The sequence below is a fragment of the Zea mays genome, chromosome 7 (genome assembly GCF_902167145.1).
Source record: "Zea mays cultivar B73 chromosome 7, Zm-B73-REFERENCE-NAM-5.0, whole genome shotgun sequence".
Classification (NCBI taxonomy): Eukaryota; Viridiplantae; Streptophyta; class Magnoliopsida; order Poales; family Poaceae; genus Zea; species Zea mays.
Window position 1 is genome coordinate 126,757,388 of NC_050102.1, and position 12,335 is coordinate 126,769,722.

Below are 12,335 nucleotides of genomic sequence, written 5' to 3' on the forward strand. Positions count from 1 at the left end.
TAAGTGTATTAATGCTCACACATAACATGAGGGTGAACTTGTGAACAATTATAACCTAAACATTGTAGATGCATTTGTGCGCACGCATAACATGAGGGAATGAACTTGTGAACACACAATGTCCATTCACATACACATAACATGAAGGAGTATTAACATTCCACTAGTGTGAATGCATTCGTGCAGGGAATGACAACCTAACTATTGCAGATGCATTCGTGCCACACATAACATGAGTGAATGACATCTTAATTATTGTTTATGTGCTATTCTGAATATATAATGTGACTATTATAGATGTGCTATTGTGAATACATAACATGCATTTATGTACACATGAATATGAGGCTATTGTGGATATATAAATGGAATGAAAACTTAACTATTGTAGATGCACTATTGTGAATACATGGAAAATGAACTGAGGTCCATTGATAATTGAGTTTTGATGTTTGATAATCAATATAACTATTTGTATTAATTTTATTTGCTAGTATCTTTTATTATAGTTTAAAGGATGTAAACTAGACTTGGATAAAGACTAAGAATAATCCAAAAGATCAAAACCTCAAGGAAGACAGGAAATGACTCATTGAAGACTTATAAGGTCATGCAAAAGTCCAATACATAAGATGGAACCAACTCAGACAAAGAGATCATGGAAAACTAAAGCAAGGGTTTGAAGGGAATCAGACTAAGGCGTTGGACCATCCCGAAAGATGTGTTAGACCATATGATTTAAAACCTAGCATGTGGCAATGAACAGAAGCGACTCGAAGCAGCCAAGGCATCGAACAATACAGTCACACTATTCATCTCACAGAGGCGTTAGACCATAACTGTTCATAGATCATCATAATATTGGAGCAGACTGACAATCACACAGAAAGGTTCTAGAGAGAGAAATTGGGTGTGGGACTGGCCCGACAATAGTGTTGGACCATGCATCGTAGAGCGCTGCACCAATGGTCGAAAATGGCTAGCTCTAAAACATTATTCACACAGTAACCATTGAGAGGCGTCAGACCATGCATAATGGTTCCATGGTGCACCCGTCAGACGGTCCAATGGTGTGAAGTGAGACCTACTACTCTTGCTACAACTAGTTCACTCATTAGATTAGTTATGCCATTTTATATAGCGCTTAATCTATGTCACATGTCTACACCTTGGTGCTTGCGCCAATCATTTTATTAAGAGACAACCGTGCATTGCTCTAGTGTTAGAAGTGAGGAATAGATATATCTACCCCTTTTGTGCTTGCGCACACTATTGTATTAATAACCACCATGTACCCAGGGAAACGAGTGAACACATAACGTGCATTGTCGTACACATGAAGTGTGAAACTTGCCTAGAGCAGCACTCAGACCTAGGTCACGGGTCTCCGTCGAGCATATTGGACGCTTCTTGTTTCTTTTTCAAAATCTCCATTGATGTTATTACCATGTTAATTTAATGTGCTCCTAATCAACCAAAACATTTAACTCCCATCATTTATCACTCATACTGTGCTGCAAACAATGTATTAGTTTACGTTGTTTGGTTCAGCTTTTGGAAAGTACTAGTGCCATAAAATTAGAACGCTAGCCAAGCGGGTAAAATCTAAAACTATTTTTTGTAGGAAGCAACTAGTATTATATAATATATTTTTACGACACTTTGGACTTTTTTTTGTCTTTCACCACTTACTCCAAATGGATGGAAATGGAGAGGTGTTTTGAGAGTCATGGAAGATAACGAGATAAAATATGTTTTATAGTTATTTTAACCAAATAACTTACACATTTTTATGGCTTGTAATAGTTGTTTTATAATCACAATAGTTATTTTCTCATAATTCACAACTAAACCAAATAAAACAGCTACACATCTTCTAGGCCACTTACTTTTAAAGAACATTCCTCAAATCAAATATCACCCAACCTTTCTCGAAGATGAATCATTGTTGTTGTGTCAATCTCAAAACAATTGATACTAACAATTTTGTTCTCAATTTTAAATTACAGTCCAGTCAGATTTTGTCTCAAGTCAACCTTCTATAACTTTAATCACATTTTTATAAGAATGTATTCATAGCTACAAATCCAAAAAAGTCCCATGTCAAAAACACATTATATAAACAATTTAACAAAGCAAAAATTGATTATTTAATTGTTGGTAGATATTTATGAATTTAATTAAAGTTAAATAAATTTTAGAGTTTTAAAACAAAGCTAAAGAAAACCATAATTTAGACTCTGTTTGGTTCTAGAGACTAATATTTAGTCCCTATTTTAGTCCCGTTTAGTCTTTTTTTCCAAACGGAAGGGTTAAAGTAGGGACTAATTGTCTTTAGTCTCTTAAAGGGTGAGACTAAAACAAACTTATTCCTCTATCTGTGACCTTTATTTATTGTTCTCTCTGTGACATTTTAAGTATATATAAAAGGGTATATCAGTCTTTCTTTGTTCTGAACCTATTTAGTTCCTAGAACCAAATAGTCATTAGTTCTAGGATCAATAGAAACCAAACATGACCTTAAACACAGACCGCGGAATAGTGAATACCGAGATTAAATCGATTAGTACATCTCAATTCTCAATACGCTGATATATCACCTCTAACCTCACTGGAAAGGGACACTCGCAAAAAAGTCCAACTTGTACATCACATCAACATCTACGCGCTTGCTTATCCAACAAGAGCAACCGATGTGCAGATTATTTCTAACAATAAAACACACTGCCTACTCCAGTAAACAACCACGGATTAGCGCACCTACTATCGCCATCACATATCATCACATGTGTCCACACACCACACCAATAATGCCCAGACTGAACATTCGTCTCCACCGCTGTTCTTTCATCCGTCTGATCTACTGCTCCGCCCTGCAGTAGCGAAAACACAAACACCAATACAAAAAAGGAAAAGAAAAGGCAACCAAGCGAACCAGACCCTCCCAACGGTCACCTCACCTCGCCCGCCGCGCCGTGTAGCCAGATCGCCTTCAGGTTCCACGACCTGACCACAACCCCTCGGCGCTCATCGTCATCCACCGCCGCCCGCGAGGTCCCCCTCCAGCCTTCACTGGGCGAAGGAGAAGGAGAAGGTGAAGGGAAACTCCGCGCGATTGCCGCCATTAACTCCCTCCCCCCACCCTTCTCGCAAGCGCCACCGGATCCGGTCCCTCCCCACCCGCCCTTTCTCCCCACCTCACGGAACCCCGCCCGCCCTTTTAATAGTTTCGCCCCACATGCGTGGCGCGAGTGCCGCCGCCTTCCGACGCAGCAGCCGCGGCCGGGATGTCGCGTATCCGTAGCGGGGTGGAGGTGGTCGCCAGTAGGGGGTGCGCGCGGATGGTGATCCCCGGGATGCATCACAACCCCTCATCCGCCGCATCCGTCTCCTCCTCCGCGGCATCGCGCGCGGCCCCCGCCGCCGGTTCCGGGCCGGCGGCGCATGCCGATGGGCCCTTCGCAGGCCTCGTCATCTGCGTCACTGGGCTGTCCAAAGGTGCGCGGTTTAGCTGCTTGTGATTTTGCCGACGAAGGTTGCCTGTTTGATGGTTTTTTTTTGGTATTCTCGGCCTGGTTACTTGCTTGGTTGCAGAGGCGAGAGTTCAGGTGAAGGAGGCGACGGAGCGGCTCGGGGGCGAGTACAGCGGGAGCTTGCACCCCAAGTGCACGCACCTCGTGGTTCAGATATCCTTTGCGCGACACGATCGTCGCGTGCTGTTAAAATTATTCTCTGCCCACTAGGGTACTAGTATTTGCTTCCCCAATCCGGCTTGGATGCTGTGGCTCCTTAACCTGCAGCACAGCTTTGCCGGACGCAAGTTCGAGCATGCACTGAAGCATGGTCCGAGGAATGGGCTATTCCTCGTTACGCTGGGTTGGTTTGTGGACTGCGTGAGGAGGAACAGTGAGTTCAAGCCCCATGAATCAACTTGTGACCTTCAATTTTGGCTGAAGTTACTGATGGTCTAGTGCATCATTGTATCCTGTTATGTTTTGACTGTAGTGAGGTTGGATGAATCCTTGTATGCCATCAAGAGCATTGGGGAGAATGGTGTGCCGCCCGGGGAGTTCAGCCGCCTTGTTGGAGTTCCTGTTAACGAGAAGTCTTGCCTTCCACCGTTGATATTTCAGGACAAGGCATGCTCAGATATGACCCAGAAGCATTCGCTCCAGACTCCTGGGAACGGTGGTGGTCATGATGGGTTGGTTTTTATGAATGACACAATCTACATTGACCCTGGGATATCTGATGAGATGAGGAAAAAGGTATGGTCCAACTAATTTCTTCCCACTTTTTCTGTGAAGCTTGTTCAATTAATCGAAGCAGCCAAACTGTAACTTTTAGGCAGGAAAAGAGTAATTTATATTATTTTTTATGGAATGTTGCATTTGCAACACCATTTGGATTGATGAATCTGTTAATACTTCATGCAAACAAATTGCTAATCAACTCAAGTCATGCAATGACTTCTCTGAATTTCTTTGGCTTATGAGGATTACCAAACCCCCTTCGTTGCAGATTTCTGACGCTGTTACTAGAGAAGGTGGAAAGTTGCTGGAGCACTGGTTTATTGGTTGCCCTACAACTTATATTGTCTGTGAGGATGTTTGCGTTAAGAGATATGTAGGCCACTCAGAAAACATTGTTACTGTAAGCAATAGTGCATTACCGTTCTTGCATTTGTAACTTGTTAGGTGCTAAAGTTACCAGAGTTTGCTTTGTCTTAACCTTTTCTCCTTCCAATTTATCAGCCGCTTTGGATCTTGAAAACAGTGAAGGAAAAAAACTTGCAGCGTCTTGTCCATTTGTCTTCCGACCTAGCTAGGCATGTTGCCATGGTTCTGGAAAATGTTCAGACATCTGAAGAGGTAAGTTACTATGTTGTACAATTGTACTCTTGAGCAAATTATCCAAAAATGCCTTTTGTGCCCTCACCAGCTAGAAAAAATCATGACCAACAAGGAGTTTTCATTTATATGCTTGTTTTATTATGACATTTCACCTCATCCTCTTTGTATTGGATCTGAGAAATACCGAATTTATTTCTGCCGTATTACATGATCAAACCCTTTGTTACCTATTTTCATAATGGATAGTATGGAGTACATAGTAGAGTTGTTTGAAAACAGGCACCTACCCTTCTGCGACATGTTTAGTGAGAAGGGACAAGATACTGCAGTATTGTGGTCCATGTAGAAGAGCAGTAATGGACCTGACATTGTTTTCTTATTTTGCATGATGAACAACATCATTTTTTCTTCAATGAATTCCGTGATGTATTGATCCTATGTTTTCACAATCCGTTGCATTTGAAATTGTATGCTTTGTTTATTGTTTGCGGTAAGTTTCTATTGCTTGATTACAACTGAAGTGACATAAGATCCTCTGTTTGTTTTAGAATAGGAAACTTGGAAGTGTACCTTCTATAAACACAAGCTCATGTGGTCGTCCATCAACCAAAGAGGAGATCAATGAAGTCCATCAAGCGAAGCAAAAGTTTGTTGAAGGAGCAAAGAAAGAAGTCCGAGACCGCCGTGCCCGTCGTATGCAGGTAAACGTTATGTTTACAAGTTGCAGATTTCGTTGGCATGCACCCACAAAACTGATATGTAAATAAGACAAAATTATCAGTCATCGATATTATTAATATGGTTTAGTCATTTATATCATGGTTATAACGAGGCATTGAATTTTTTTCATACTTAATTAGTCCTTGTTTCTCTTTTTTTTGTGTGTGAATTAATCTGCGTATGGGTTTCTTCTTTGTGTGCATTGCTATAAATCTGCATGTGGGGTCTTCTCACCAGCTGCACAGGCAGTTTAGTGGTCAGTATGGCTGTTAAAGTTGATTTATCACCCAGAAAAGATCATAGACCCAGAAAAGATTATAGGCACTATACAGTGAAGGCTGAGTTTCTGGTTCTTTGATAAAATACAGCACATTTATTTAGCTTCCCAGGCAGTTTAGTGGTCAGTATGACTGTTAAAGTTAAGTTAATTTATCACCCAGAAAAGATCATAGTACAGTGAACGTTGAGCTCCTTGTTCTTTGATAAAATACAGCACATTTATTTAGCTATTCTCTATTTCATTTCCTCAAATGAAAATGACCAACTTTTGGCTTGAAGCCAGTCATGTGAAGTAACCATTCATCCAATCACACCGGCCACACTTCTGGATTCAATCTGCTGGACAATCTCTGAGCCAACTTCATCTGCGTCAATTTATATGGACTCTTCGTGGTCCGATGATGCCAATGAGCAGCAAAGCACCACTTACTTTGATGCAAATGGGGACGTGAGGGATCCAGATCAACCTAATGACAATTTTTCCCGTCCACTGAAAGAAAGGTGACACACTGATCCTTAGTTGGAATTGAAATTGATCAAGCCTCGTCCGATCTGCTATTTTAGTTGCTTTCATTTGTTCTTGCAGTGAGCGAAGTGAGCTGATCTTCAAGAATCACTTCCTTACCATACTCTTCCCTGTTGATCGTTTTGGAGAACTTGGACCTTCCTCAAAGACGTTCTATAACAATGGTGGCTTTACGTGTATACAAGTACTGAATCACATTTACAACTTCTACCAGGTATATAACTACTGCACACTCATCGCTCCAGTTTGGACTCTTTTTGTCTTGTAAAACATTGATGGCAGTAAAACTATTTCTCGTTTTCACAGGAGAACATGTCAACCAACGAGATAGACATGGCCTTGCACACAGATTCCCGCCATGCTGACCGACTTCGATCTTTGTATTCGAGTGCTGAATCAGCAGAGAAAGGACTTGTAGCTTTCAAAAGAATAGACTTCTTAGGAAGCAGAAGAAGTTTTGAGGCACTAAAGCGCATCAACAGGGAAAATAGTAGTAATGTATATGAGCTTGTGATTAGGGCATGAACGCACCACACTCAGGTGCCTTTTTGTCAAAATTTGTGTTGACTTATATCTAGCGAGGATGTAGCATCTTTTGCAGAACAAAGATGTACTGTAGAAAATAACTCCACATTTCTTTCAGGAGCATATAGTGTACCGATAAGCCTGAATGTTTACTTATTAAACGATCCATTTTGAAGGCTACATGGGAAGATTTGACAACTGCAATTTATGTTTGACAACTGACGCCCAAAAAACGCTGCTCAAGTCTATGTAAAAATCTCAAAAGCGGTTGCATCAGTTCTCCCATACGGCATCCACGTCTGCAGAAAACACCGAGATCCATGTGCAACATTCCTGCAGGAGAACCAAATCTGATTCCCTGGGCCAGTGGCGAACGCAGAATAAAATTTCAGGTAGAGTGACACCATAAGAGACAAATCACGATACTAGACAGCTAGATAAAAATAGCTTCATGATAATAACAAGGTTAGATGATAATACTAAGAACGTTCTAAGATTATATGAATATCAGAAAACCATTTTGGCCACACTAGGGAAAAGACCGAGAGAGGGAAAGGGGTGAGGGGAGAGCACCAGGGTGAAGCGGCCATATTGGCGCGTCGCTGTGGCGAGTCTGCCTTGAGATGGTGATGATGAGGTAGCAACATGCTAGGGGCAACGAGGGCAAGCGGCTGTAGGCAGTGGAAAGCGACAACCATTGTTGCATTACGACGAACCCTGGTGACATAGTGAGGGTAGATGGTGGTGGCACAATGGTGCTAGTGCTAAGGCAGGATCCCACCAATAGCTTGCCCACCAGTCGATGCGGACTAGGAGGCACAGTAGTGGCACTGCGTGTGGGATCCCGACAACGCGATGAACTAACGAGTGACGAGAAGACAATGTGACACTGGTAGCGGACGGGTTTGGTCACCCACTACCAATCCAGTCATGATCGAAGGAACCGAATAGCTAGCCGCTAGAGGAAGGAATCGAACGACTTGGATGGAGAGCGGGCTGAGCAATAGACTGTCGAGAAAAAGTTAAATCAAAACTAGATTTCATTAGATTTGGTGTACCTACTATATATATTTTTTATTTTTATGTATATCTAAATCTAGGTATAATAGTATATAAAAATTGAGGTGGGGCCATGGCCCCCTTTGCCCACCCCTTGGATCCGCCTCTGCCCTGGGCTAGAGGTAGCTCGCTCCAATAGCCCCCCCCCCACCCACCCCCACCAAAAAAACCCGAGGGAGATTAAATCCCTTCGTATTCAAAATTGTATACAAACGGATTTAATCCCTCAGGGCCGTTCGGTTTTTACGGAACCATCGCCTGGAATGGTTACTAGCTAAATTGTTTGTCTATTTTATATAAGTTTTGATTAACTGAATGAATCCGGGAAAAACAAACAAGGTCTCAATCTCATTAATTTAGATGCAACAAAACAAGGTCCAAAGGGTGGACCCAAATAACCAAACCATAGATCAGGGCTGCACGAAGATAGTTGAGTATAATAATGGTAATGACATGTTGCAATTGACATGCCAGTATACGATAATATCAAATTATACAACTATTTTGCAGCCACCCTTACTATGCACTTCTCTAATAATTATTATCTATAGTACCATTTCAAATCCAATCACATCTAAAATGTGTGTGCTCTTGCCAAGTCGCCCTCGTGCAATGCTTCCAGGAATCACTCACTGCTGCTCGTCCAGCACCAGTTGCTTTTTCTCCACCAAATACTCCACCGTTTTCAGCACCACAAGGATTTATTCGGTTATTTCTATCCAAATAGATTAGATAAGAATAGAAAAAATTATCACGCTCTGTTCGGATTATTGGAATTGAATTTCATTCTAATAATAATAATTTAGGCATATATCAATGAAGTTAATTTGATTTTATGCAAAATATATTTGTATACTATTATAGAAAGATGTCGGAGATATTTATGTGCTACATTTTTACTGTAGAGGAGTGAGACAAAGAGTGTCATGTAAGTTACAGAGTAGAAACAAATTCTACTAATTATAAAACCATTTCCCATCCTCTAACCCATGAATTTATGATAAACTTATATCTAAACTTTAGAAAGTGGTGGAATGTCAAATTCAAAACTAAATAAGTTATTTTTTTTGAGTGAATTCCAATTCCTCTAAAATAAAGGGGTTCAAACGCCCCGTTAGAGATTTTGATTTGCTATGGATTTAAATTCACTCAATCCCCTATAATCTATATGAATTGAGATGAAAACAAATATGCCCTTCGAGCAACTGCAAAAGGGCATCAAAAAATTGTTCCCCAGAACATCTTACGGGACTGCTGTTAAAAATCATTCTCTGAAAAGGATAGACTGCTAATAAACTAACATCAAACATTTTTGAAACACTACCGTGGCCTGATATTGGGCCGGTAGGCGTCCACCGTGAGCCGAGACAATTAGAAAAGATGGATACTAAATATCTAAATTTAATATTTTAATATAGGTATGCATAGAATTTGATTAATCATATTATTAAAAATATTATGAAAGATAAGAATAAAACATTATATAACTTTTTTGTTCATTATTTTTCATACAAAAAATAAAATAAAAAAGCATTCGAATCTAAATTTGTATGCGTAACCAAATTTTATATCAAGTATTTAAAAAGATATAAAACAAATTTGATTATCTATTTATTATGAATCTTAATAAGTTTAATTCCAAAAATAAGAATATAAATTTTCATAGCAATTTTATATATTATTTGTTGGCAATTTGAAAGAAGAAAAAAATTAATATCTAAATAAATATCCGGATTCATCCTTGTTTTTGCACGGTGGGAATGGGACGTGGGGTGCGCCATTTGCCGCAAGCGATTTGTGGTCGGATTGGACGTTCGTCTGAACAAACCTTCCACGCGCGGTTTCTTGGATCGGATTCGATGCGCAGCCTGCCGGCTCCGCTCGGTCAGCTCACATCTAACAGCTCCACTGGCGCACGTCCTCTGTCCTACTCTGCTCGCCACTGTTTCTTAAGATACACCAAATAAAAAAAATATAAGAGGAGCCGTTTTACCAAACGATTTATAAAAATACACTGACTTCTTAGGAAGAGCTGCTCTTATCGAGAAGCTAGAGCCGGAGTCCTTTTTAGAGGAGCCAGAGCCCTACCAAACAGGGCCTAAGAAAAACCAGCTATTTTGACTGTTATATTTAGATTTTCCTCCGTTTTGTTTTAGTTATCGCTGAATAGTGCAAAATTTAACTATCCAGCAACAATTAAAAAAAACGGAGGAAGTAATATATAAGGACACACGGTTGAAATGATAAAAGTCGTTACAGATTAAAGACAAACGAACAGCGAGAATGACCTCAGTTTCGACCCTATCTTCCTCGACGGGCACGACGAAACAACGCAACCGAGGTGGAGCCTCTAACGAATTCGTCTGTGCACGCATCGCTCCAAAGCGGGGCTGAGTTCCGACTTGTCCAGCTTCCTTTCAGGCTTTCAGCCGGCCGAGCGGTTGGCGCCCGGCAGGCGGTAGTACAGGACTGTCTACAACTGCAGTACAACAGGTCGGGTCGTGCGACTGTACTGCGGGCGGCTCGCAAAGCACAGGAGCAGGCCTCGATTAAAAATCTCACCGGTCTCTTTCTCTTTCCTCGCCGGCAATCCTTCTCCTCCCTCCCATTCCCATTCCCATCGCCGCTTCCAAGTCCCAACCGTTCCCTTCTCCGCCCTCGCCGCCGGCCAACATGATGCACATGACCTTCTACTGGGGCAAGTCGGCCACGATCCTGTTCGACGGCTGGCGCACCTCCACGTGGCCCGACTACCTTCTCTCCCTCGCGGCCCTGCTCCTCGCCGCCGCTTTCTACCAGTACCTCGAGGCCCTGCGGGTCCGCGTGAAGCTCGTCGCAGGAGGAGGCGCCAAGCCAGCCCCCTCCTCCATCATCCCGCCACCGGCCGGCTCCGACCCGCGGACGCCGCTTCTCGCGCCCGCCTTCGCGGCCGGCGCCGGGCGCTGGCCGGCGCGCCTGGCCGTGGCCGCGATGTTCGGGGTCAACTCCGGCCTCGGCTACCTGCTCATGCTCGCCGTCATGTCGTTCAACGGCGGCGTGTTTGTCGCCGTCGTCGTGGGCCTCGCGCTCGGGTACCTCGCGTTCCGCAGCAGCGACGGGGAGGATCTCGTCGTCGTTGACAACCCATGCGCCTGCGCCTAAAGGTATGGGGTCGCCGGATTGCCTTGTACTTACCCAGGTTTGCCTTCCTTGTTCATGTTGTTGTATAACACAGGTATCTTCGATCCAATTGTTGTGTTTGGAGGATTTTCAGTTTTCAAAGTGTAATTTTTTTTCCTTTGGGGGGGGGGGGGGGGGGGGGAGGGTGGTATAGGGTAACTAATCAGTAATATTGTCTTGTTGCTTTCTATCGATTAATGGATCGGAGGAGATGATTTTTAGCAGTTAATTGTTTGACTTCATTTGATATCAAATTGGACAACCTCTACATTGAACATGTTTATTTTGTCTGCAATGCTACTGATCCAAGAAACGGAAGGACGAACCGAGTGAAGCATAGCCATACCTGTTGGAAGAATTCTAGCTTAGATCTGATCACTGGAAAGAGAAGGCCTGTCCTCTATTGCGTCTTTTATGAGTTGTACTCTGTAGCTACCTGTCCCTATGACTGTGAGTACAAGTACAGAAACTACGTTACCTTTTGTTGTAAAAGTGTATATCCAGTTCTTTTAAGATTAAATATGAACCAGACTTGTCTACAAATCGCAGTAAAAAAATTCAGGTTATATCATCATGCTCGTTCGTTCTTGCTTTGTTATCTTTATGTTTACCTAATGTAGTTTAGCTTGCCTGAATTGTGAAATGTGCGAGTTCATTGACCCTTGGCAGTGTGCAGTCGATTATTGACAATGACAAAGGCAAAATTGGCATACGACGCCCTCGTCCATGACATAAGAATAAGCTCGGATATGAGCATCTGTCTCCTTTTTCAGCAGCTATGGTGTGCACTATGCCATGTGGTATATGAAGTCAGCATTATGATGCTCTCCATTAAGTTGGCCTATCAATACCATTAATATCCATCAACATTTTTAAGCCTAGATAGAATGTAGAACAATCGCTAACGCTAGAGGGCTACAACCCATGTCACTCTATCACTGTCGTCAGCCATATTGTGACCAAGTTTGTTTCTCCGTTTGCTCGCGAAGAAAAATGATGAAATGTTCATTGCGATTGCGATGGTCACGAGGTTTTCACGCATGCGCGTTAGAAATCAATGAAATAATTGCATCTAAGATATCAAAAGACAATACACTTTTTATGATGTGGTAATTAAGGCCATGTATGGATCCTCCTAACTTATTTATTTAGTGGCTAATAATTAGCCGGTAAATAATTAGCTGGCAAAAATTAGTCAGTGTATGTTTGAAGAC

At 42.1% G+C, this 12,335-nt stretch overlaps 3 protein-coding genes across 3 annotated transcripts; 2 read left to right on the forward strand and 1 right to left on the reverse strand.

Moving 5' to 3' along the window:
- Nucleotides 1-2,515: 2,515 nt before the first annotated feature.
- On the reverse strand, nucleotides 2,516-3,320 carry LOC100277983 (uncharacterized). The gene is made up of 2 exons (XM_020541165.2): nucleotides 2,961-3,320; nucleotides 2,516-2,873 (listed from the first exon to the last, which is right to left on the reverse strand). Exons 1-2 carry the CDS (start codon nucleotides 3,123-3,125, stop codon nucleotides 2,709-2,711), a joined length of 330 nt encoding a protein of 109 aa, XP_020396754.1. The 5' UTR covers nucleotides 3,126-3,320; the 3' UTR covers nucleotides 2,516-2,708.
- Nucleotides 2,918-6,918, forward strand: LOC103632816 (uncharacterized). Its single transcript, NM_001346529.1, is given in 10 exon segments — nucleotides 2,918-3,498; nucleotides 3,595-3,686; nucleotides 3,804-3,906; nucleotides 4,006-4,268; nucleotides 4,522-4,653; nucleotides 4,755-4,871; nucleotides 5,402-5,554; nucleotides 6,136-6,353; nucleotides 6,439-6,592; nucleotides 6,685-6,918. Coding segments are annotated over 10 exon segments (1,662 nt in total). The 5' UTR covers nucleotides 2,918-3,287; the 3' UTR covers nucleotides 6,904-6,918.
- A 3,497-nt stretch (nucleotides 6,919-10,415) lies between these two features.
- Nucleotides 10,416-11,695, forward strand: LOC103632817 (copper transporter 5.1). Its single transcript, XM_020541257.3, has 2 exons — nucleotides 10,416-11,105; nucleotides 11,432-11,695. Exon 1 carries the CDS (start codon nucleotides 10,636-10,638, stop codon nucleotides 11,101-11,103), a length of 468 nt encoding a protein of 155 aa, XP_020396846.1. The 5' UTR covers nucleotides 10,416-10,635; the 3' UTR covers nucleotides 11,104-11,105; nucleotides 11,432-11,695.
- Nucleotides 11,696-12,335: the final 640 nt, after the last annotated feature.